Raw genomic sequence first — 25,440 nt, forward strand, 5'->3', positions numbered from 1 at the left:
CCCATCACTACTGCTAATACATTTAGAATTACCTGAATCGGAAGTCATTGAGTAGGTGGTACATCGGGTCTCAGCCCCTGTGCATGCCACTTTACTGGTTGGCACACAAGTTGCAGCTTGCAATTGGAAGCATGAAGGACATTCCAGTCCATTTGGTTGCGTATTAATTGTTGCTAAAAGGATAAAATCAAAAGAAACTGATTAAATAAAAAGACAGATTACTGTACAATATAAGTAAAATAGTAATAAACCCCAATTTTTTTTTTTAATATATTGCAGCTTACCATTCCTTACATTACATGTGATGGCTACCTTAAAGTGTTCAGAACTTCATATAGCTTATATGTACCTGCTGTACCATGTATTTTTTATTATTATTATTAGTGGGAATGCTCGCCAAGCATTCCCAGTATTGTTATTCGTTTTTTATTATTCTTATTAATTTTAATCATGTGCGGGCGCGACTTACGTATGCGTATTATAGCTGTTGCAGGGGATCTGTCAGGGTGGAGAGCGGGGAAGGGGTCGGTAAATGTGTAATTTACCATCCTCTTCCTTGTCTTAATTAAGTCAGTGATCGGTACCCATTTTTTTTTTTTTTTTTAATCATTCATTCATAGCTGAGGCATAATAAACTGTTTACTATGTTTCAGTTTATAAATGAATGGGTAGATCTGTACAGAGCGATTCCTGTTCAATTGTTCTGAATCTGTCCTCAGTCCCTTTTTCTGCCTCAAAAGTCAGACATTAGGGGCCAGATCCACATACAATTAGATTGGCGCAGCGTATGTGAGATACGCTACGCCGCTGTAACTTGCTTTTTAATTCTTTGAATCCACAAAGAATTCACGCCGTAAGTTACTGTGGCGTAGTGTATCTCTCGGCGCGTAATTCAAATCGGCGAGTAGGGGGGCGTGTTTCATTTAAATGAAGCGCGTCCCCGCGCCGAATGAACTGCGCATGCACCGTCCCTAAATTTCCCGCTGTGCAATGCGCTAAATGACGTCGCAACAACGTCATTTTTTTAACTTAGACGTGAATTACGTCTATCCCTATTCACGGACGACTTACGCAAAAAAAAAAAAATTCTAATTTAGACGCGGGAACAACGGCCATACTTAACATGGCATGTCTATCTATACGCCGCAAAATACCAGCTTTAACTATACGCTGGCCGCCCGTAAGTTCGTGGATCGTCTGAAAAAGCTAATTAGCATACCCGACACGGAAAACGACGCAAACTCCACTCAGCGCACGCCGAAGTATTGCATCTACGATCCGAAGGCATACGAAGCCGTACGCCTGTCGGATCGAACCCAGATGCCGTCGTATCTTGGTTTGAGGATACGACGCGGGAAATTTTAAAGTACGCCGGCGTATCAGGTAGTGATAGGAGGCTAGTGATAGGAGGCTGATGATAGGAGGCTAGTGATAGGAGGCTGGTGATAGGAGGCTGGTGATAGGAGGCTAGTGATAGGAGGCTGGTGATAGGAGGCTGGTGATAGGAGGCTGGTGATAGGAGGCTAGTGATAGGAGGCTGGTGATAGGAGGCTAGTGATAGGAGGCTGGTGATAGGAGGCTAGTGATAGGAGGCTAGTGATAGGAGGCTGGTGATAGGAGGCTGGTGATAGGAGGCTAGTGATAGGAGGCTAGTGATAGGAGGCTGGTGATAGAAGGCTAGTAATAGGAGCCATTGAAGTCAGCAAAGCTTTACTGCATTCATTAGGCTCTGGGGAAAATCCCCTTGCAAAGTGCAGCTTCCCTTGCATAGTGAGCAGTCTATTTCCCAGAAGTAAATCTCTCTTTATATAACATTGGCTGTGTTGTGTAGTTGGGTTTAATAACACTTCCATGGATACTTGCCTGTGGGTTCTGTAGTATTACAGTTATCTGCATTGCAGCATCCAGTGTTGATATTGACGGTCATGGCCTGATTACTCAACGTCTTCTGCTGGTTGCACTCCGATATTTGTCCACATCCTCTCGTCAGTGCGTGAGTTGTTGATGTTGTTGTAAAAATCTCAACTAAAAAAGTATTTACAAAACACAAAGGGATAAATAAAACAACTTATTGTACACCTTTCCTTTATCACCATTCACCATCATCATCATCTGTCCTCATCATTCATCATCATCATATGTCCTCATCATCATCATCTGTCCTCATCATTCATCATCATCATCTGTCCTCACCATTCATCATCATCATCTGTCCTCATCATTCATCATCATCATCTGTCCTCATCATTCATCATCATCATCTGTCCTCATCATTCATCATCATCATCTGTCCTCATCATTTATCATCATCATCATCATCTGTCCTCATCATTCATCATCATCATCATCATCATCTGTCCTCACCATTCATCATCATCATCTGTCCTCATCATTCATCATCATCATCTGTCCTCATCATTTATCATCATCATCATCATCTGTCCTCATGATTCATCATCATCATCATCTGTCCTCATCATTTATCATCATCATCATCATCATCATCATCTGTCCTCATCCTTCATCATTGTGAAGGACTTTTATGCAATTGCCTATATGCTTCAGTTTAATTCTCTCCCTGCTATTTTAATGTCTGTGTGTTATGTGTAGAAGGTGATTTCATGTGGACTCAAGTGACTCATTCCTCTGCATAACAGACTGTTGAAGTGCTAATGTCCCACCACCAGCCAGCTCTCTATTCTAAAGGGTAATTGATCTATTGTGTGCGTGAAGAAGACCTGTGTTTACCCTTGAGGCCTTGTACTCACGACCGGATCTGTGCGCTGGAAACTGTCTGCCCGACAGTTTCCGGCGTACAAGGCTGATTTGTGTTTTGTTCCGCTGGCGTGTACACACCAGCGGACCAAATTCCCGTCGTACCGGAACGCGTGCACGTAAACTACGTACGACGTCACTATAAAGGGGAAGACCAAAGTTAATGGCGCCGCCCTCTGTTCCTCTTTTGCTAGTTACGGGTTTGCTCGTGTTAGTGAAGGTTTGGTTAGAGCTGATTCGCGCTTCTCGGTCTCCAGGCTTTGACAGCGTGTATTCACGGGTTCAGTGCGTGTGCTTGCGGTAACGTAGTTGTCATTCGGCTATAGGCAAGCAGGTTGTTTCTGCTTTAGCAGTTGCATCCTGTGCGCTCGTATCTGTTTGTCACGCGTTTGTCGCAGGTAGTGCTGGATTTGCGAGTGCTTTCTGTTTCAGTGTGTTCTTGACTGACCAGCCGGCCGGTTTGAAGCCATGATGGAGCAGCAGCGTCAATTTTCGCGAGTTGGTGCTGTTTATGGGATGGCTGCTGGATATGTTCATTTGTCCAGTACTTTGGCCAGAAACAGGGGGCGGAGGCGTTTCTGGACCAAGAATTGGTTGCGCCAGCGTGACCAGTTCTCACATATGCCTCTGCTTAGGGAACTCCAGGAGAATAATCCTAATGACTTTAGGAATTTTCTCCGCATGACGGACCCCGTATTCAACCGTCTGCTGGATCTTCTGTCCCCCTATATCACGAGGCAGGACACTGTGATGCGCCAAGCCATCACGGCCGAGCAGAGGCTTATTGCCACGTTGCGGTACCTGGCGACTGGGAGGAGCCTGCAGGACCTCAAGTTCTCGACAGGCATCTCTCCGCAGGCGCTTGGGGTCATCATACCGGACACGTGTGCTGCCATCATCAAAGTTATGCATGAGGAGTATATTAAGGTAAGTTTCCTGGCTGTAATAATGTTGCTAACTAACTTAATTTTTAATTTCCCAGATATGCTGTGTGTTTAACTAACGTTCCCTTTTCTCCCTATGCATGTTGATATCAGCTTTACATGTTTTTTTCTTGGCCTACCTGCATATTTGTCCCTTACCCAATATTAACCTGTCCAGCATGCTATCCTAGGGACAAACCCACCTTGCCATTTTTTAAAACAGGACTTTTTGGTTTTTGTGTCCCCCCCCCCCCTTCAAACTTTTATTGTCCCCATCAGAGGGCTGTGGAGTCTCTTAATGAAGTGGCCCTATATATTTCATTTCCCAAATTCTCCATGCAAATTTTTCTTATGCAATTTTAATACTTTGAAGTGTCACAAGGATGCTTGTAGGATGTTTTGATTCCAAAGTACTAAATCTCTTTTTTTGTTTGTCCCCACAGCTACCCTCCACACCACAGGAATGGCAGTCTGTGGCTTCCCAATTTGCCCAGCGGTGGGATTTTCCTAACTGCGGTGGAGCAATAGATGGGAAACACGTCCGCATTGTGCCCCCACCCCACTCGGGGTCCTACTATTATAATTACAAGGGTTATCATAGTATTGTGTTGATGGCGGTGGTGTCGGCACAGTATGAGTTTCTATATGTGGACGTGGGGAAGAACGGCCGGATGTCTGATGGGGGAGTGTTCGCACGGACTGATTTCTATGATCGTCTCCAAGCTGGTGGTCTGGCATTGCCACCAGATGAAGATAATGTGGAAGGACTTCCGTTTGTGTTCCTAGCGGACGAGGCTTTCGGGCTTGGTCCTCACCTCATGCGGCCTTTTCCCCAGAGGACCCTCACCTCAGAGAGGAGTGTGTTTAATTTTCGGTTGGCCAGGGCTCGGAGGGTAGTCGAGAATGCCTTTGGGATACTCACCAACCGGTTCCGCCTGTTCAGGACATCGATACATCTGGCGGAATATAAATTGGACACCGTTGTATTTGCCTGCTGCATTTTGCACAACTTTTTACGCAGGCACTCCCAGACGTACCTACCCGACATCGGTTCTGAGGCAAGACTACCCTCAGATCCCCTTCCCGGGCTGGACACTGGTCGCGCTGGCTTGGCCCCCCAATCAGCTCGTGAGGTACGCGACAAATATGTTGAGTACTTCATGGGTCGGGGGGCCATTGCTATGCCAGATCATATTTCTTTCTAATTCGGCCCCCAAAGAAAGGAATATTCTCTCAAATAAAAAATAATTAGACCATTGGACTTTATACAGTTGTTTGTCATTAATGCTTTTTCTCGTTTTATCTGTCTTCCTGGTTCTCTAACTAACTTTTTCAATTTTAATGCATAATTGATTTCTCCACTTTTAGTAAATGACCACATTTTGCACAGTATTCACTCATCTACAAACAGGGTATTGAGTCTAGAAATAAGAAGCAACTCCATTTGTACATTTTGAGGTCAAGTTTTTAAATTTTTGCTTGTTCATGACCCAAAAAATTATTTTAAATTTTTTTCATTACTCCCTGCTTTTGTACTTAGGAGTCTACAAAATATTTTTTTTTTTTTTTTTTTTAAGGTAATTCAACCAAAAATATTATGCAGATTATACCTTTTTTAACAAGTTCACATTTTTGTTTATCAAATATAGTTAGATTTATTGTTTACATATATATATATATATAGAATATTCTTGGTGGGGTGTTTACCGCCTTAGTATTTTTTATTTTCTGCATATTTTTTATGCACAAAAACCAAAATTTTTTTAAGAATTTTGATTTTTTTTGGTGTGTTTTTCAATAAGAAAATGTGTTGTTAAGATTTAGGAGTCAAATCTCGACTTCACTAAATTCAGTGATTAGAGAGATTTATAATTCTATATATATATCTTTTAAATTTTTTGTCGGTGTTTATTCTTTATGGTCTAAACTTTATAGTATCCAAAAATGTTCAACATGGTCAAAAAGTAACAAAATACAATTATAAAAATATAAAAACTCACAACAGCAGTCAGTCATGGTGTGCTTTCACACTGGAACACGCCAAAATTTGAAGATACACACATTCAGTGCAAACTCGCCAAATGTCATTGGTTCAACAGACAAATGGCCACATGTGCTATCTGACATCATGGGTGATCAATGTCTGTGTTCTGTGGGAGCAAACCCTTCCTCTCAACTACTTGAGGATGGAGGAGGGGGTTGGACCCACAAAGCACAGACACTAGATATTCTGTGATGGCAGATAGCACATGTTGGCACACTGTGTGTGTATCTTCAAATTTTGGCGTATTCATTATTAAAACAGTAAAAATGTTTGTGGGGGCGGGGGATGGGCGGGGGGTGTTTCAGTCTTTGACACGGCCCATCATGTCAATAATATTTTTAAAATTAGATTCGATGACCATCATTCTTTGCCGCATATTGTCCATTTCCGTGCTGCATTCCAAAAGGACATTTGTTAAATTCTCTTCCATGACAACCATCCTTTCACGCATATTGTGCATTTCAGTGCTGCACTCCATTACCTGCTGAATAATTATAGCAGCACTTGCACGTGAAAATATTGGCACACCATCCTCCTCCCCTAAAAAAACAAAAAAAATGGTCATTTACAAAATTATTTTTCGATGAGGCCTATCTACATATGTTTTTTTTAATCAAGCTAGGGTGACACTGACCTGATGGGCTTCTCCTTTCAACCTCTTCGACATCTTCTATCACTCCTCCTTCTTCCACCACCTCACCATCATCTTCTATCACTCCTCCTTCTTCCACCACTTCCCCATCATCTTGGACTCCTCCTTCATCCATCAATCCACCTTCTTTCAATTCGCCAAATTGTTCTTCCGCCACTTGCCCTTCATCTGCTATAAATTCTAAGTCCAAAATTACTTCTTCCTCCTCTCTTCCTTCCTCCTTTCTTCCTTCCTCCTCTCCTTCCACATCCTCTTCTCCTTCCACATCCTCTTCTCCTTCCACATCCTCTTCTCCTTCCACATCCTCTTCTCCTTCCACATCCTCTTCTCCTTCCACATCCTCCTCCTCCTCCACATGTTGAGATGGCAGATTTTGGCCTTGTCTGGCCCTCTCTGCCTCCTCCAAATGCTGGCGACTTCTTTCCCCTGAAATAAACAAAAAAAAATGTAGACTCATCAGCACACAGATATTGGAGAGCATACATCGCACACATTGCTTAGAAGAGGCTTTCATTTAGTTACTTTTATCTTTCACCAAACCTACATTTTGGAATTACTTCTATGGCAAGCTCTGATCCTGCCCCTTTTTAGCAAAGTGACACACATGGATGTCCCCCCTAAACAGTATTTCTGGGAGACCCTACCAAAACCCATTTTTGATTTGGGGAGACACAGGTGCTCTGCATTGCAGATGTGAAAACATCTGCTTTATTACCACTGTTTTTAGAATGAATCCTGTTTGCCTTTCCCATTCTCATAATTTTATTTTCTAGAACTAGCTTTTACACAATGTTTACAAACAAAGTTTTTGGCCAGTGAGCCATGTCCAGGTGTGTTGTTCCTGGAATAACCGAGCCTTTCTGAGAAACTATGTGATGTTACGTTGTTTACTAAGAACACTATTTGTAAATATGTAGGTATTTATGTCATAAAAAAAAAATGACAACATGTCTTTAAAATTACAAGCAGGCCAAGGAGGCAGATGGTGAAATATACATGGCAACACATTATTGCAGACAATCACCCACCCCCCCCCAACCCCAATATATATTTACTTACTTTTACGCAGAATTTTAAGTATTTTCTTCATCTGATGTGGCTCCCTCAATTTTAAGTCTGACCAGCGTTTCCTCAGCTGTTCCTTGGACCTGGTGATCCCAAACATCCTCTGCATTCTCCTCGCCACCTTGTCCATAATATGTGCCTTTCGGCGGTTAGGGGTCTTGTATGGCCCTAATTCACCATCATAGTCCTTCTTTCGCATGATGTAAACTAACTCCACCATTTCCTGGAACCGCATATTAGTGGCTTTGTATCTTCTTGGCCTTGATCGGGACGTCCCTGCCTCTGTCCCTTCACTTGTGGCATGAGAGCATCGTGCCCGCTCGTGTGACATCGCCATCTTTCCTTTCCCACAGAGATTATGGGCGTGGAAAAGATGAATTCTTACGCCATGGGCGGAGAAGAGGGCGGCGTTTAATACATACGCGGAGTGTAGAGAATGCAAACAACGTGTTTACGTCGGTTACGCGGAGAATCTTCGAGCGCATCCAGAACATACACAGTTAACGCCATATTTCCTAAAATCATTGATTAAGGGCCTAGCAAAGGTGACGAGGGCGGGGTTTAATAAATACGCGGAGTGTTTAAAAGGTGCACGCCGTGATTACGCATCTTACGCGGTAATTAGGCGAGCGTGAGAAACGAGGAGCGAGAGACAGGAAGGTAAGGAAATTAAAAATGGGATCAGCAGAGGCCTGGAAAATGTAGACACATGGGATGGGGGTTTGGGCTGTTGGTTGCACCCTTTTTAAGCTATTCTGTCTATGGGGTACCACAATGTTATTTTGGTATCCAAATGCTTTTGGACACCTCACAAAATAGAGATGTGAACAATGCTGTACCTCATTGACAAGTTTTTGAATGGTGTATTCAGATCAGGCAAAGTATTGTTCAAGTGTTGGTTGTACAGAGGTCATTAGGAAGTGTCTTTTATGTCATCCATTGTCAGGGGCATGAGATTTACACATGAAAGAGTGCCTAGATGAATACTGTCATTTGTAAGCATTGTTTATTTTTATATATTAAAAATATTTACTGCAATGTTAACAATGGCTCTGCATCTAGCAAATCAATGTTTGGTACAAGCAATGCGGCCGAGCTGCCAATCATTGTCTAAACAAGAGAGACTGTGTTTGTAATTAGATATAGGTAATAAATTTGAAGACACATATTATATCAAGGTCAACGCTGATCCTTTTGAATATTTATTTTTCTTTGGTTTATGTTTTTTGAATCTAGACTCAAAAAGAAATATAATTTTTCTAAAACTTAAATGGACCAACTACAAACCAAGGAAGCTATAGAGGCCTTACTCCAAAAATATCAGGAGACGCCCATCCTGTGGAATTCAAAACACGCATTATATTGCAATAAAGATGTACGAGCGGCAGCACTAGAAGAGCTAGCAAACTATATGCAAACTTGGGTGCCAGGATGCACTGCCAACATGGTGAAGGATAAACTTGCCAACCTCAGAAGCACATACAGGAGAGCATACAAAGCTAATAAAAGCAAAAAATCGGGAGCAGCAGCAAGACAAGCAAAGGAACCCAAACTGTGGTATTATAAACAGATGGCTTTTTTGCGGGACGAAATGGAAGGCAGGAAAACGATGTCGAGTCTTTCTTCCAACCTTTCCTCCATGCTACCTTCCAGCGGACCTTCCCCAGATGACCACAGCCCTGCAGAGTCGGAGGAAGAGGGCCTGGCTGACAGAGATGCAGATCTGCCACCCTTCGATGAGGAGGTATAGTAGTTTCCTCTATATTTCTGGCGTAAATAATTCTTGGTGGATTAATGATTTGATATTGTAAAAGAAAAGCCAAGCTGGGAAAAAGCAAAAAAAAAGGTGTACAGACAAATAGGTGTCAGAGATGACAACTGCAGGGGTCAGAAGTAGAGTGTATTCAAGTAATAATGAACAGAAAATACTAAACGAAAAACATGAAAATGAGTGTGGTTTTATTTTGCGAAATTGTAAAAAATGTCCTTTTTTTTTCCACACAGGAAGAAGAGATCAGCCAGGAGGTGGCAGATCCTCAGGTGTCTGTCAGCCAGAAGGAGGCCGGGGTCAGTGGCAGCCAGGAGGAGGCCGGGGTCAGTGGCAGCCAGGAGGAGGCTGGGCCCAGTGGCCTGCAGCAGGTCCCCCCGGCCAGGAGAACCACCACCAGCCAGTCTTCTCCCCCCCAGGTGAGGCCATCAGGCCGAAGGAGGCAGTTGAGGCCTGTGGAGGAGGCAAGCCTCCGCATGATACAGGAGGCAAGCGCCATCATGAGGGCCCCCCTCAACCCCACAGAGGCCTTCAGTGCCTCATTGGCCCACGATTTAAATGAAGGGGAGGAGGACCAGAGAAGACTGGCAAAGGCCCTGATGAACCAGGTCCTTTGGTGGATGCAGAGGGGCCTGCTGACCCCAGAGACTGGGCTATGTGACCCGGCCCGGCTTGCGGAACACCATCCTCCTGCTGCCACATCGACCCCACCTGCAAGACCCCGTGTTAGATCCGCTGGAAGGCTGCCTGGAGGGAAGGCTGGAAAGAGGAGGAAACGTTGATTCTCTGCCTTCCATTTCCTTCCACATAAAGGACATCTTGTTTGGACTACCACAGTTTGGGTTCCTTTGTTTCTGTGCTGCTGCTTCATATTTTTGTGTTTGGCTCCTGAGGCTTGGAAGTTTATCCTTCACCATGTTGGAAATGCAAGTTTGCATATAGTTTGCTATCTATTCTAGTGCTGCCGTTCTGTTTATTTTTTGTGATGACATTTGCCTGAATAAAAGGCTTTTTGCTTTCATTTGAAAACATGTCTATTGTTTGTTATACTGTGGGGATTATTAGGCAGCAAACCTTTAATAAATATACAATGGGTAATTTACAAAGGACACACTCCTTGGGGGGGGGGGGGGACATTTGGTGTGCCAACATGGTTTAATATTCTCAAATGAAACACAAAAAAAAAAAAAAAAAAAAAAAACAAGAAAAAAACATGTTAAAAAAAATATATATAAATGGTGACATAACTAGAAACAACAAAAAAAAAAAAAAAGATGCACATTCCTTTACAAAAATGACTACTAGAAATTATGGAGGACCACCAACCAAAACACACGTCTGGCATAGAAAACATTATTAAAGGATTACATCACAAGCAAGAAATGTGACATTTCAGTATGGGACAACTCTATTGAAATTGCATCAGCAAGAGAACGGGGTTATTCTAGCAAGAGAAGAATTAAGAAAACGAGGCAAGAAAATGTGGTTTAGTGCGCCTTTTTAAGACATTGTTCTCTTGCTAGAATAAAAGGTTTGTAATGACGAATGTGCCATATCCCAAACAAACGCGAGTTTTACCTGAACGAGCGCTCCCGTCTCCTCATTTGGACTGAGCATGCGCGGGGTTTTTGTACGCTGCTTTTGTGTACAGACGACCGAACATGTCTGACGGACACGATTCCAGCAGACTGTTTTAAAGCAAGACCAGGAAACAGTTGTTCGTTGGAAAACGGTCTGGCCGACGATTGTTTGCTGGAATCCTGTCCGTTACTGCCTACACACGAACGAACATGTCCGCTGAAACTGGTCCGCGGACCAGTTTCAGCAGACATGTTTGGTCGTGAGTACGGGGCCTGAGAGATGTGTATTGTATCGTCAGGCTAAATGATTAGATAATTGGCTCATGTTAATTATTCTGATTGCTTCGTTGTAGTAATTAACTTCACTGATGTCATTATCTAAAGAAATGTGTCTTGTCAGGGTCGGCACCAGAGTGTCTACCTATAATCTGTATGGGAGCCCCAGTGTGTATTGTATCGTCAGGCTAAATGACTGGGTGAGAGATCGCAGGCCCATGACTCTACCAGAGGCCGCTAAGTTGGCAGATGAATATGCGGATACTCGCAAGATGAACCAAGTCACACCACGGGTACAACCTCCACGACCAACGGTGCCCTCACACCCACCAGCCGCTAGATACCAACCTCCTAACAGACCGGTGACATCTAGCCCTCGCTATCCACGCCAGGAGGACAACGAACAACGCTGCTTCCGGTGCAAACAGCTGGGTCACTTCACGCAGAATTGCCCCATGGACGACAACACCAGGTCAAATTGGTCTCGACCTGGGTACCGCCCACCAGCAGCAACCCATTGTGTAGACTCGGCTTGGGATCCCCAGGAGCTGGGTCAGGAAGAACCATTGGGCACCCTTTACGAAGCCCTCATGGTACAATCTGTTATTACGGACAACAGGAAACACCATTGTCAGCTGGGCATGGGTAACGGAAAAACCGCCCGGGGATTAAGAGACAGCCGGGTGGGCGACAGCCAGGAGCCGGAGGGGCCCTGGAGGGAGCTGGGCAGAAAGAGGCACCGCCGGCTACCCTCCAAGAAGAAGAGGTCCTGGAAGCCGTATAGCAAGCTGACCTGGGAGGAGAAGCAGCGACTGGAGGAGAGGGAGTCACAGCGGGCATCCAAGATGAGGGCCGAGATGTTCGCCAAGGGCCAACTGGTGGCCCCTTACAACACCACCCAGTTCCTGCAGAAGGACTTTTCTGAGACCTACGAGAGGTACTACGTGGAAAGCCTGCAGGACATGAGCAAGCAGGAGCTGATCCGTGAGTACATGGAGCTGGAGAAGTGCATGAGCCGCATGGAGGAGGAGAACAACCGCCTGAGGTCACAGCAGGCCGACCCCCCCAAGCTCCATGAACTGGAGATGGAGCTGGAGAAGCTCAAAGAGGAGAACCGGTGGCTGTGGAGGGAGCAGGTGGTGGCTGACCCTATGGGGCACTGATCCAACCCCCCCTCCCCCAGACTCTGAGCACCAGTGCTACAGCATTTCAACAAATATCAATTTTTCTTTTTATGAATCTCCTGTGATTGTCACTTCGGAGCCATAACCTGCCCCCTCCCATAGCGGGACACCTAGACGGCGGCGCACAGACCCATCCGCCGTCTTCACACTGACTTCTGGTGACTCTGCAGATCGCACAAAGACTTGGGGACTGACCGGCGTGTGATCTGACGACCCGGTGGCATACCTGAGTCGGAAGCTGTTGCCAAGGGAGGTCAGTTACGCCACCATTGAAAAAGAGTGTTTGGCCTTGGTATGGGCACTCAAAAAGCTCACACCTTACCTTTATGGCCGGGCTTTCACTCTCATCACCGATCACAACCCCTTGGTGTGGCTTAACCGGGTTTCAGGGGACAACGCCTGTTTGCTACGCTGGAGCTTGGCCTTACAGTCCTATGACTTTACGATTCATTATCGCCCAGGCAAGCAAAACGGGAATGCCGATGGATTGTCACGCCAAACGGAGTTAACCTCGGACTAAAAGCTCTGAACCCGTCAACCCTACTGGACCAGGAAAGGTCCAACCGAGTTGCCAGAGCAGGGAGAAAAAGGGGGGCCATTGTGAAGGACTTGTATGCAATTGCCTATATGCTTCAGTTTAATTCTCTCCCTGCTATTTTAATGTCTGTGTGTTATGTGTAGAAGGTGATTTCATGTGGACTCGAGTGACTCATTCCTCTGCATAACAGACTGTTGAAGTGCTAATGTCCCATCACCAGCCAGCTCTCTATTCTAAAGGGTAATTGATCTATTGTGCGTGTGAAGAAGACCTGTGTTTACCCTTAAGAGATGTGTATTGTATCGTCAGGCTAAATGATTAGATAATTGGCTCATGTTAAATATTCTGATTGCTTTGTTGTAGTAATTAACTTCACTGATGTCATTATCTAAAGAAATGTGTCTTGTCAGGGTCGGCACCAGAGTGTCTACCTATAATCTGTATGGGAGCCCCAGTGTGTGAAAAGGGGGTTGAGATTTCATTGTTCTTTGATTGATGATTAGCTTGTAAACTGTATATAACTAGCAGAATGCTGCCATTAAAGAGAGTCTTGTTCCAGCATTAAGCTTTGGCTCATGTGTGGATTATTCGCCGATTCCAGGGAGTTCTACTCATGGAATATTGGGTGATTTCCTTTGATGGGAAGAAGGGAATTCTTGACGGGGATATGTTCTACTACCGTCACAATCATCATTATCATCTGTCCTCATCATTCATCATCATCATCTGTCCTCATCATCATCATCTGTCCTCATCATTCAACATCATCATCATCTGTCCTCATCATTTATCATCATCATCTGTCCTCATCATTCATCATCATCATCATCTGTCCTCATCATTCAACATCATCATCATCTGTCCTCATCATTCAACATCATCATCATCATCATCTGTCCTCATCATTCAACATCATCATCATCATCTGTCCTCATCATTCATCATCTGTCCTCATCATTCATCATCATCATCATTATCATCATCATCATCATCATCATCATCATCATCATCATCATCTGTCCTCATCATTTATCATCATCATCATCATCATCATCTGTCCTCATCATTCATCATCATCATCTGTCCTCATCATTCATCATCTGTCCTCATCATTCATCATCATTCATCATCATCTGTCCTCATCATCATCATCTGTCCTCATCATTCATCATCATCATCATCTGTCTTCACTATTCATCATTATCTGTCCTTATCATTCATCATCATCTGATGACTTCTGGAAGAATGGTGAAACATTCTCATAGACACTCCTAAACCTTGTGGACGGTCTTCCCAGAAGAGGTGAAGCTGTTATAGCTGCAAAGGCGGGACCAACTCAATATTGAACCCTCCCGAGTAAGACTGGGATGCCATTAAAGGTCATGTGCGTGTAAAGGCAGGCGTCCCAATACTTTTGGTAATATAGTGTAAGTCTGTTATAATGTACTAGTATGCAGTGTATACATTGTGGCTTAAACCTGCCAGGGGACCCAATTAAAAAATAAAAATAAACTAGACTCTACTACCGGGTCAAACTAGATGGACTTTTTTCAACCCAACTATATACAGTGAAACCTCGGATTGCGAGTAACGCGGTTAACAAGCGCTTCGCAATACAAGCATTTTTTTTTTTTTTAAATCCTGACTCGATTTGCGAGTGAATTGTCTCGCAAAAACGTGCAGGATTCAAGCCACAGCGGTGAGCAATACCGCATCTGACCAGAGGTGGGGGGCGCCGGAGCCAAGCAGAGCCGATCGGAGCCGTTCGGAAATAGTTGGAAAAACTCAGAAATACTCCGTTCCTGAGCCTTTCCGATGTTTTCCGAGTTCAGCCAAGCTGTCCCCGAGCCTTTCCGAGTATATCCCAGGCTCTCCAGCGCCCCCCACCTATGGTCACATGCGGTATTGCATGCTATAGAAGTCAAGGCGGAACAAATTATTTTCGCTTCCACTGACTTCTATGGGGAAACTCGCTTTGCTATGCAAGTGCTTTGGATTACGAGCATTCTCCTGGAATGGATTATACTTGTAGGTTCCAAGGCTCCAAGGTTTCACTGTAACTGGCAACTACAACTGTTCTCCTCAACTACATAAAAAGTTATGTATGGGAGGTGAGGGGCAGAGGAGCTGGGGCAGCACAGACAGTAACTAGAAACTCAGGAGAGGAGAGGGCTATGGCTTCCAATGAGAGAGTTCTGCGCTGAGAGGGTCTAATTATCACTGATTGGATGGGCAGTTCACCCAGTGAATATAAGAGGGAGATTCACTCGAGTGAGGTTTAACAAGATTCACCCATTACTTACTGTCTGCAAGCATTCTATTTGAAATATAAGTGGAAAATCCAGTGTTGCTGAGCCAATTGTCTTTTGCTATAAATAAAATGAAACAAACGTAGCACCATATGAACCTACTTGTGGTTGTAGTGTAGATAGTCGTGCAAAGCTCATTGGCACCATTGCATGTGACTGAGGATCCCGTACATAGAGACGCGTCTGAAGAAGCGCAACTGATACAGGAGAGAGCATAACCTGGAAAAAAAATGACCCGCCATTATTAATCACATGTTTCAATATCATAGAAAAATAAATTTTTATAAATACAGGGATGACTAGGAAGCACTGAAGTCTTATAGCCGGATTCAGATACAAGAGTGTATCTGTCGGCGGGTGTAACGTATCTCAGATACGTTACGTCGCCGTAAATTAGGGCGCAAGTTCCGTATTCAGAAAGAACTTGCGCCCTAAGTTTCGGCGGCGTAGCGTATGTGGTCTGGCGTAAGCCCGCCTAATTCAAATGTGGATGATGTGGGCGTGTTTTATGTAAATTTAGTGTGACCCCACGTATTTGACGGATAGAATGCCTGAGATACGTCGAACACTGCCTACGACGTGACGTAACTTACGCACAGCCCTATTCGCGTACGACTTACGCAAACGTCGTAAAAAGATAGGCCTGTTCCGACGTCCATACCTTGCACCTAGGGAGCAGCTTTATCTTTACGCCGGCGTATCTCTTCCGTAAATGGCGTAACTAATGCGACTGGCGTACGTACGTTCGTGAATCGGCGTATCTTGCTCATTTGCATATTCGACGCGGAAAACAACGGAAGCGCCACCTAGCGGCCAGCGTAAATTTGCACCCTAAGATACGACGGCGTAGGAGACTTACGCCGCTCATATCTTAGCCTAATTTAAGCGTATCTGGTTTCCAGAATACGCTTAAATTTACGACGGCGTAGATTCAGAGTTACGACGGCGTATCTACTGATACGCCGGCGTAACTCTACGTGAATCTAGCTATTGATATAGATATTTTTTTCTCCTTTTGTTGTATTCTCAGCCTTTCTTTTGGCTCCCTCCGGTGGTAGAAAAAAGAAATTGCAGCTCCCTAATTTTTGACTTAAAGCGGAGCTCCGCCGTTTTTTGTTTTTTTTTTAAACTCAGCACCAACAAATACTGCAGCTGCTGACTTTTAAAATTTGGACCCTTACCTGTCCAGGGCGCCCCCCCCCCGCCCAATGTCGGCATCCGAAGCCGATCTCTCGCTCGGCTCTTGGGTGGAGGCGCTGTCATCTTCAGTAAGGGAATCCAGGGGATTAAAAAAAAAAAAATACCCCTACGCTGTAATTCAGGTGCCCAGCGCCCGAATAGGGTCTGGGGGCCTGAATAGGGGGTGTCAGCGGCAACCATACATAGATTCATGCATTGGTGATAGAGAGGTAGCAGGAGAGAGGGGGCGGCACCCGTGCACCCCTTATGGATGCACCACCACTGCGCCCGCGCGATCCGACTTAAAATGACGGCGGTTCGCACAGGAGAGCCGACCTGCCACAGTACAACTGCGGCAGGCGGTCATTAAGTGTTTTTTTTTATTTTTAAATCAGATCTTTTTTTATTTTTATATGCAAACAACATTGAAACAATGTTGGAGCCACCATAAGAATAGAAGCCCTGGTTACTGCAATGGCAGCAGACAGGAACGCGGCAGGATTTCAGTTGGCACAAATGCTGCCCATTGTTTGGCCTTCTTTAGTTGTTAGATATCTTCCTTTAAAAAAAATAACCGTATTTACCTTCACTTTCTTTGCTGTATGAGGTTATTGATGGAATTGATATCACAGATAAGAAATGTGTTAAAGTGATTGAGGATGAATGTGTTTTTCTCACCACAGTACATAATCATTGTTAGTCAGTCCAACTGCGGCGGTCGGTCGTTAAGTATTTTTTTTTTAACCAGATCCTTTTTTATTTTTATATGCAAATAACATTAAAACAATACAAACACCATATACAAACAAAATCACATTAAAACAAACACAACCCAACAAAACAAAACAAAAAAAAAAGAAACCCCCAGACCACCTCACCAAAACCCACCCTATCCCCCAACCCCACCCTGAGCTTTTCTCCATTTCCTTTTTTTTTGTGCATTTTTTTTTTTTGTTACTTCCCCAGGCTCTTTTTGACATGAAGCTTGAGTAATTTTTACTGGTTATGATTCGTTTGTTTTTAAAACCTACAATTGCCAACTCTCTGAGCTGTCAATGGTAGGAGTCACTATAGAAATACATAAAAGGGTCCATATCATCTAAGGAAATCAAACGACTTTAATGGTGAAAATCCCCCTCAATGTGTCAAGTTATAAAAGTTGAATGTCCTCATGTGCTGCCAGCGCCAAGGGCGTATATATTAAATGTTAGATTACTCATTCCCATTACAACACACCTCTATTTATTTAGAAAGGACTACAATAATATGTTGTTAGTGTATATTAACTGGCAGGATACTGTATGTCCTGCTCAACGTGTTCTACGTCACTTGACACACATTTAACCACTTAAGACCCGGACCAAAATGCAGCTAAAGGACCCGGCCAGGTTTTGCGATTCGGCACTGCGTCGCTTTAACAGACAATTGCGCGGTCGTGCGACGTGGCTCCCAAACAAATTTGGAGTCCTTTTTTTCCCACAAATAGAGCTTTCTTTTGGTTGTATTTGATCACCCCTGCGGGTTTTATTTTTTGCGCTATAAACAAAAATAGAGCGACAATTTTGAAAAAAATTCAATATTTTTTACGTTTTGCTATAATAAATATCCCCCAAAAATATATAAAAAAAGTTTTTTTTCCTCAGTCTAGGCCGATATGTATTCTTCTACAAAAAAAATCGTAATAAGCGTTAATCGGTTGGTTTGCGCAAAATTTATAGCGTTTACAAAATAGGGGATAGTTTTATTGCATTTTTATAAAAAAAACATTTTTTACTACTAATGGCGGCGATCAGCTATTTTTTTCGTGACTGCGACATTATGGCGGACTCTTCGGACAATTTTGACACATTTTTGGGACCATTGTCATTTTCACAGCAAAAAATGTATTTAAAATGCATTGTTTACTGTGGAAATGACAGTTGCAGTTTGGGAGTTAACCACAGGGGGCGCTGAAGGGGTTATGTGTGACCTCATGTGTGTTTACAACTGTAGGGGGGTGTGGCTGTAGGTGTGACGTCATCGATTGTGGATCCCTATAAAAGGGAACACACGATCGATGCCGCCGCCACCACAGTGAAGAACGGGGAAGCCGTGTTTACATACAGCTCTCCCCGTTCTTCAGCTCCGGGGACCGATCGCGGGACTCCAGCGGCGATTGGGTCCGCAGGTCCCGCGGTCCCGGTCACGGAGCTTCAGACTAGCACATGACGTACCTGTACGTGCATTTGCCCAACCGTGCCAAATGTGCAGGAGGCGGTCATTAAGCGGTTAAAGAGACCTTGCTACCAACCAAAAAAATGCGAAAAGCCGAAAAACACTAAAAAACTAAAAAAAAAAAAAAAAAAGCTACACTGAAAAAGGCTGATTAAAGCTATTGCAAAAACGCTAAAAAAACGTTGAAAGGTTCCCTGCAAAGCTCCTGGCATATTTTTATAGCTTTTTTTTTAGCTTTTTTTAGCTTTTAGTGTGCATGGAGCCTAAAGTGGCCCTTAGTTTGAAAAGTTAGGAGACCCCTGCCCTAGGACATTCCCTGCCCCTCCTTGCACAGCATAGTCTGGGAATATACCGGTAGTCTATTTTTTAGTAACTGCCGAGGGAATAGAATCTGAATCTGGGAATATTATACTTAAAAGACAGCCCTTATGGGGCTGATGATCACACACCAGGACGGAAGCACCCAGTGACAAGGAAAAAAAGGCGTCACAGTTTAAACAAAGGTTTATATTGAAGTTATACGGTAATTGTTTATAGGAGTACTTAAAATAAAGTTAAAATAAAAGTATACTTTTATTTTTTATTATTAATATTATTATTTTATTATTATAAATATATATTTTTTTTACTAAACCACAACATTCAGCACCGGGTACATAGTTACATAGTTGGTAAGGTTGAAAAAAGACACCAGTCCGTCCACTTCAATCTGTGATGTGTGTGTGTGGGTGTTTATTTCAGTAGTACATTGTATATCCCTGTATGTTGTGATCGTTAAGGTGCCCATCTAATAGTTTTTTGAAACTATTGACCCTCCCTGCTGATACCACTGCTTGTGGAAGAGAATTCCACATCCTTACAGCTCTGATAGTTAGGCTTGGTTCACATATGAGTATAAAAATAAATACTGCGCAGGTCTAAACAATCATAAATAGTGTGAAACCACTTAAATTGGATCAAAAACAGTGAAAAAATAAAAAATTAAAAATTAAATAAAATAAAATAAAAAAATATAAAACAAAAAGCTGCTGCAGCTCAAAATGTCAGATAAACATAAAATGCAAATAATAATGGTAAAAGCTGCGCTACGATGTGAAAAAATCAATATAACAGTCAAATTATAATGTGTGTGATGCACACAAAACACTAGTGCAATCTGAAATAATCAAGTGAAGGTGCAAAGTCCATATGAATGGATGTATCTCAGGGAAAATCAAGATGACAGAAAGTTCTCCGAGTGTGTGAAAAGGTATCCAAATATTATCCAGTGAATCTGTATAGCAGATGAAAGTATCCTCCACAGTTAAATCCTAACTTGCTTACCACAATGATAAGTTAATCAAGCATGTAACCGTAACTGCCAGATCCAGGATTCCAGGATATATTTTCACCTTATCTCTGTTTCACATATCAGACTATTCACTCTCCATAGTGTGACCTTTTTAAAGCTGCTACTTTGGCAAAGTTTCCTGGGACTTCATAAGCTGTGATCAGTGACGCTCAGCCTTTGTCATCACTTGGGAATCTCAGTGGCTGCATTGTGCCATGTTTGGGGACACAGAGAACAAAGTGCCTCACTGGGGGCTGCTGGAAGTGATCGGTGGAGGTGACCTCTGTGGGTGTAAATAGGAAATAAGATCTTATTACCTCCTCTGCTGTTACTTCCAGCAAGGAGACATTGGTCACTGATAGGCGGCACTGATGGGCACTGATAGGTGGCGCTGGTATGCGGCACTCATAGGCGGCACTGATGAGCACTCATAGGCGGCACTGATGGGTGCTCATAGGCGGCACTGATGGGTACTCATAGGCGGCACTGATGTGTACTTATGGGTGGCACTGATAGGTGGCACAGATGGGCACTGATGGGCATGGATGGGCACTGAGAGGTGGCACTGATAAACACTGAGGGGTGGCACTGATGATGGCATTGCTGGGCATCACTTGGTTTATGTTTGCCAGTCAGTGCCCATGTTGCCAGTCAGTGCCTATTTGTGGGCACTGATTGGCATCTATTGTGAATACTTTTTAACATGTAGATGGCCATGGGGTAAATACCTGGCCATCCACATGTTGCCCCCTTCCCTGGTGGTCCTAGTGGCTTCCCTGGTGGTCCAGTGTGGACATCCGCAGGGGGGGCTACGCTGATAAACAATCAGCGTATACCCCCCGTCAGGAGAGACGCCGATCGACTCTCCTCTACTCGCGTCTTAAATTTATGACAAAATTAGATTTTATTGGATTTCTTTTAACCACTTACCAACCGCCCTATAGACGATATACGTCTACAAGGCGATTGCTTAACTCTGGACCCGGCGCATCACGGATCACGGTAAATTGCCGCTGATAGCGGCGGTTTACCACGTGATCGCTCCGTCCAATGACGGAGCGATCACTAGTAAACAATGTGATGACGCCGGTTCCTCCCTCTCCTCTCTGTACCGAAAGGTACAGTGTGAGAGGAGAGGGGGGAGAGAGCGGATGCAGCACGAGTGCTGTGGGCTGGATCTGTGACACATGCAGTCACAGATCCAGCCATCCATTCCTACTCAGCCATCCCTGCCCCATACTGTGCAATACAAAATACCAATACCCCACAATACTCTGCAATACCCCACAATACTCTGCAATACCCCACAATACTCTGCAATACCCCACACTACTCTGCAATACCCCACAATACTCTGCAATACCCCACAATACTCTGCAATACCCCACACTACTCTGTAATACCCCACACTACTCTGCAATACCCCACAATACTCTGCAATACCCTACAATACTCTGCAATACCCCACAATACCCTGCAACGTCGCCTATGGGGATTTTTAAGTAGCAAAGTTTGGCGCCATTCCACGAGCGTGTGCAATTTTGAAGGGTGACATGTTGGGTATCTATTTACTCGGCGTAACTTCATCTTTCACATTTATGCAAAAGAATGAAGAAAAAATACTAAATTTGCTAAATTTTATAACAGAAACAAAGAAAATTCTTTTTTTTTCTGAATTTTCAGTCTTTTTTCTCTGATAGCGCAACAAATAAGAAACCCAACGGTGATTAAATACCCCCAAAAGAAAGCTCTATTTGTGTGAAAAAAAGGACGAAAATTTTATTTGGGTACAGTGTTGTATGACTGAGTAATTGTCATTCAAATTGTGAGAGCATCGAAAGCTGAAAATTGGTCTGGTTATTAAGGGGGTTTACGTGCCCAGTGATCAAGTGGTTAAAATAGAAAGAAGAAAATATATTTTTTTCCAAATTTCCTCGCTTTTTCACTTATATCGCAAAAAAAAAACCGAAGTTGTGAAAAAATACCACCAAAAGAAAGCTCTATTTGTGTGAACATAATTATAAATATTAAATTTGGGTACAGCGTAGCATGACCGCGCAATTCCCATTGAAATTGTGAGAGCGCTGAAAGCTGAAAATTTGTCTGGGAAGGAAGGGCGGGAAAGTGCCCGGTATTGAAGTGGTTAAGGTAAGTATTTCATACTGAGCTAGTATGTGATGCATTTCACAAAGGAAGTATTGTGGTGAGATTATGGTTATCATTTAGCCTCCATAACCCATAAGTCATTTATTTCCGATCTCAATGAATTCCAGGTATAAGGTTTTCAACGTTGCCTGACATTGTGTAACATTGGGTGTAGCTCCTTTTTGTGTTCTTGTCAAACGTTATCAGTAGCTAATCACTCAAATGTGTTGTACTACTGCGAAGGGTGATCTCCTTATCTTGTAGGCAGGGGCGGACTGACCATTGAGTCACTCGGGCACTGCCCAAGGGCCCAATGCCACTAGGGGGCCCCATCAGGGTTGCCAGGCTCAGTAAAACCAGGGACAGTATGTAAAAAATCTTTTTTTTTTCTCTTTGAGATCTTTCCCTGATATGTCCGAAACCAACATGCTTTTGATGTGAAGATCCAGAGATATTAGCTGCCTCGCCTCTGCTCTGCCTCCTGGCGTGGTTGCCATCTGTAAGCCCGGGGGGGGGGGGGGCCCATAATCTTCTATTGCCCGGGGGCCCCATGAGTTGTCAGTCCGCCCCTGCTTGTAGGTGTTCTACATGAATCATATTGCATAATTTTGGTCACTCATTTAAGCCTCTAGAAGGGTTTTGCCATTTCACCTAATGTCCTTATAAACTACTAATATCAAGTCTAATGGTAAATGGTTTGTAAATTATTGTTGTTTTTCTATCCACATTTTTCATGAACTGGTGCATGCTAATGGTAACATTTTGTGAAATTTTCAAGTATTTATTGGTTTGCAACATTGCTTGTCTTCACGTAATATTGGGTGTAGCTCTTGTCAAATGTTATCAGTAGATAGTCACACAAATTTACCAGTACTGCTGGAAAGGGTTATCTTGTTGGTGTTCAATAGTGAATCACATTGTGTAATACACGTACACTCTTTAGGTACTATTTTAAGCTGCAAGAAGTTTTTTTATCACCACACCTAGTATCCTTATACTACTAATATTTAGTCTGCCCTTAACTAAGTGTTTATTGCATTTTAAATACAGTAAATGTTCTGTGTATCTCCATTTACATTTTGAGTGAACTGGTTCAAGTGTGTGGGGAAACCAATTAACTAAAGAGTAAATCCAGGTATGGATGTTTTATATTTACATATAAATTGACATTGGTCCAATTGGACCAATGGTCCACTTGGACCAAAGTAACTATGCATATACCATAATTAGCTGATGCCGGTAGAAGATGAAAGATATTGAAGTAGACACCACTACTCCAGAGATCTCCTCTGACTTCCGAGTCCTGTGCTGAGTGGTTAGTGTGAGGCCTCGTACACACGACCAAGCAGGGGCGGACTGACAACTCATTGGGCCCCCGGGAAATAGAAGATTATGGGGCCCCCGGGCTTACAGATGGCCACCATGCCAGGAGGCATTAGAGAGGCGGGCAGCTAAAATCTCAGGATTTTCACATCAAAAGCATGTCGGTTTTGGACATATCAGGGACAGATGTAAAAAAAAACATAGATTTTTACATACTGTCCCTGGTTTTAATGAGCCTGGCAACCCTGATGGGACCCCCTAGTGGCATAGGGCCCTCGGGCAGTGCCCGAGTGCCTCAATGTTCAGTCCGCCCCTGCGACCGAGGAACTTGTCGGAAAAGACACATCGTTTTCCTCGACGAGTTCCTTGTTAGGCTTGTCTTGCTTTGGAAAAAGTCAGATAGACTTTTTTCATCGGAAATTCTGACCGTGTGTATGCCCCATTGGAGAAATTCTATTGGAATTCCGATGAATTCCATCAGAGTTTAAATATAGAACATGTTCTATTTTACTCCGATGGAATTCCGTCGGAATTACGATGTGCTTTTGGACGGGCAAAAGCCTGATTGTGTGTAGGCGGCATTACATTATATTTCTCTGAATATATTTTTTAGTTGTTATATGCAGTTTGCATCTGTCACTGTTTCAACTGTTTCAATGCTTGCTTTTGAAACTCGAGAAATATCATTGGGCTTGAGAACAGAAACCCTGGCAGTATTTACAATGCAAAATGTACTAAGCTAGACAAATGACAGATATAATTGCATTCATTATGTACAGCCATTCAGCCACCATATTTAATAAGAAATAATTACCAGATATTATGTGACCGTGCAAACTCAGAAGAGTCAATGCTATTGTGCCAATGCAGGTATAGCATCCAGACATGTTTTAAAGCTGTTTTAGGCCCCGTACACACGACCGGATCGATCCGCTGAAACTGGTCCGCCGGACCAGTTCCAGCGGACAGATCCGGTCGTGTGTAGGCCCGAGCGGACAATTGTCCGGCGGATCGGACAGTTTCCAGCGGATAAAAATTTCTTAGCATGCTAAGAAATCTGTCCGCTGGAAACCTGTCCGTCGGACGTATTCGGTCATCTGTACAGACTCACCGGACACGTCCGACCGACCGCCATCCCTCGCATGCGTCGTACTGATTCGACGCATGCGTGGAAGCATTGAACTTCCAGGGCCGCGCACGTCGCCGCGTCATCGTCGCGGCGACGGCGCGGCCACGCCCCGCGTATTGTTTTGTATTGTTGCGGATTTCTGTCTGATGGTGTGTACAACCATCAGACAGAAATCTCCGAGCGGACATGTCCGCTGAAAACGGTCTGGCGGACCGTTTTCAGCGGATTATCCGTCCGTGTGTACGGGGCCTTAAAGCTCAATTCAAGCCAAATCCATTCTCCTCTCAACTGTTCTTGTTTATTAAATAGATTACATTTCTGACATGTTTCATGTTCTAGTCTTGTACAAGTAAAAATCCTGAATTTCATACCAAAAAAATGATATAGTCTTGTTTTATATGTAGTGCGCTAGAAAACTAGGTTGGACGTCAATTCTAGGCATTATTAGTGTGTTTTATTTAAATTTGATTTATTTTGCAAGAGAAGGATGAGCAGGGGCTGTGTACAACATAAAAAAAAAAGAAAGATGGTAACAATAAAGAATGGGTTGTCAAAATGCTTTATGAAAAATGAGACAGATGCTCAAGCAAAGAGTCTGTATACAATGGTCAACGTGGTGAAGGTTTGGGCACCCAATTAGGAAGAAGAGATTGGGAGGGACCATGGGTCAATTGTCAGAGAGAGGAGAGAGGAATAGAAAAGAGGTTATCGACAGAGAGGGAACATAACTTCCTCAAGGTCTCAGATTGTAGGTAATAGTGTGTTCTGAGATAGTAACACTTATATATATTGTGTCATGTGACTCATTAGTGTTACAAGGTCTGTGAATGCGGAGCAGGTGTGTTAAATTTGGGGTTATCATGAAGATGGCCTAGGCTATAAGAAGATTGCCAAGACCCTAAAATTGAGCTGCAGCACGGTGGCCAAGACCATACAGCGGTTTAACAGGACAGGTTGCACTCAGAATAGGCCTCACCATGGTCGACCAAAGAAGTTGAGTGCACAT

The 25,440-nt window shown here is 43.6% G+C and overlaps 1 protein-coding gene across 2 annotated transcripts in view; it reads right to left on the minus strand.

Annotated features, from left to right (window-relative positions):
• Positions 1-25,440, minus strand: part of LOC120916411 (phospholipase A2 inhibitor subunit gamma B-like) — a 39,328-nt gene that overhangs the window by 10,951 nt on the left and 2,937 nt on the right. For both annotated transcript variants that reach the window (XM_040327371.1, XM_040327370.1), the window contains exons 2-4: positions 15,217-15,333; positions 1,864-2,025; positions 33-173 (exon numbers count right to left, since the gene is read on the minus strand). In XM_040327371.1, the coding sequence (XP_040183305.1) occupies positions 33-173; positions 1,864-2,025; positions 15,217-15,333 (420 nt within the window). The remainder of the gene's footprint in view (positions 1-32; positions 174-1,863; positions 2,026-15,216; positions 15,334-25,440) is intronic.

The sequence above is a fragment of the Rana temporaria genome, chromosome 10, assembly GCF_905171775.1.
Source record: "Rana temporaria chromosome 10, aRanTem1.1, whole genome shotgun sequence".
In the NCBI taxonomy this organism is placed as follows: domain Eukaryota; kingdom Metazoa; phylum Chordata; class Amphibia; order Anura; family Ranidae; genus Rana; species Rana temporaria.